General features: G+C 36.8%; 1 protein-coding gene across 1 annotated transcript in view; it reads left to right on the top strand.

Annotated features, from left to right (window-relative positions):
- Positions 1-1,277, top strand: part of LOC118325919 (phosphatidylinositol 3-kinase regulatory subunit alpha-like) — a gene marked incomplete at its 5' end in the record, with an annotated part of 10,535 nt that overhangs the window by 6,557 nt on the left and 2,701 nt on the right. Inside the window, 2 exon segments of the mRNA XM_035658776.1 lie at positions 446-626; positions 721-846. Coding sequence (XP_035514669.1) covers positions 446-626; positions 721-846 — 307 coding nt within the window.

Below are 1,277 nucleotides of genomic sequence, written 5' to 3'. Positions count from 1 at the left end.
TGATTACAGTGAACTTTTATAAATCTTAAACATGTTGCTCAATCAACATCAACCTCCTGCGTGCTCATGTATGGATTTAATAATCATTCATTTATTGATATTATATTTATAATATATTACTTATTATATGTAATCTGTGTCCATCTTTAAAGTACAATACTTCAGTTTAACCTGTTGGAACCAGCAGAAACCCATGCTTACAGTTACATGTCACTGATAATACATGTGTACTTATGTAATTGTGTATCTTAATTCTGTTGGTATGTTTTAGTTAACTATGTGAGTACATCATCCATCACTGCAAACACCTAGCAGAAGAGAGTGATCCAGTAGTCATTTGTCTGTGTTAATACTGGCTCTGTGGTTCTGGTCCCAGTGTGATAACTGTGTAAAATGTCTGACACCAGTTTGGTTTAATGGTCGTATGTTTTCTGACCCCCTTCAGGAAAGGAGGCAACAACAAACTGATAAAGATCTTCCATCGTGAGGGAAAGTACGGCTTCTCCGACCCTCTGACCTTCAGCTCAGTGGTGGAGCTCATCAACCATTACCGCCACGAGTCCCTCGCCCAGTACAACCCCAAACTGGACGTCAAGCTGCTCTACCCCGTCTCCAAACACCAGCAGGTCTGTAGACGGTCTGATGGTGGTCTCACTGTGTTTGTCTGTTGTTGAGTCGTCTCATTGGACATGTTGTTGTTGTTGTTGTTGTTGTGTTCAGGACCAGGTGGTGAAGGAGGACAGCATCGAAGCTGTGGGGAAGAAGCTCCACGAGTACCACCTGCAGTACCAGGAGAAGAACCGAGAGTACGACAGACTGTATGAGGAGTACACCAGGACCTCTCAGGTACACTTTGGATACATAATAAAGATAAAACGCTAACAGATAAATCTTCAAAAAGGAACAAAGCAAAAGAGTAAAAAATCTAAAATTGAAAGTTTTTATTATGCAGAATAATATATCATTCTAATATTGGATTGTAATTAATTCAAATCAGTTACATTTTATTTCTAAAGCACCGAATCATAAAAGATCTAGACCGTATTCCTTATATGTCCTCCACATAAATGAATTCACTTGTAGATTTCCTACTTTGGATCAATACAATTTCATATTTATTATAAATAGTCTTTAATAAAATGTCATTAATTATTAATTACATTTTAATCATTAATCCGAATCTGCGAAGTAACTGAAGTTATTAAATAAATTTAGTGAAGTAAGATATACAATAATTTCCTCTGAGATGTAAGGTGAACAGAAACAGAATAAAACTC

The sequence above is a fragment of the Morone saxatilis genome, unplaced genomic scaffold (assembly GCF_004916995.1).
Source record: "Morone saxatilis isolate NCDOM2014 unplaced genomic scaffold, NCSU_SB_2.0 Contig16, whole genome shotgun sequence".
Classification (NCBI taxonomy): Eukaryota; Metazoa; Chordata; class Actinopteri; family Moronidae; genus Morone; species Morone saxatilis.
Note: the sequence above shows the minus strand (reverse complement) of the source record. Positions and strands in the feature narration are given on the sequence as shown.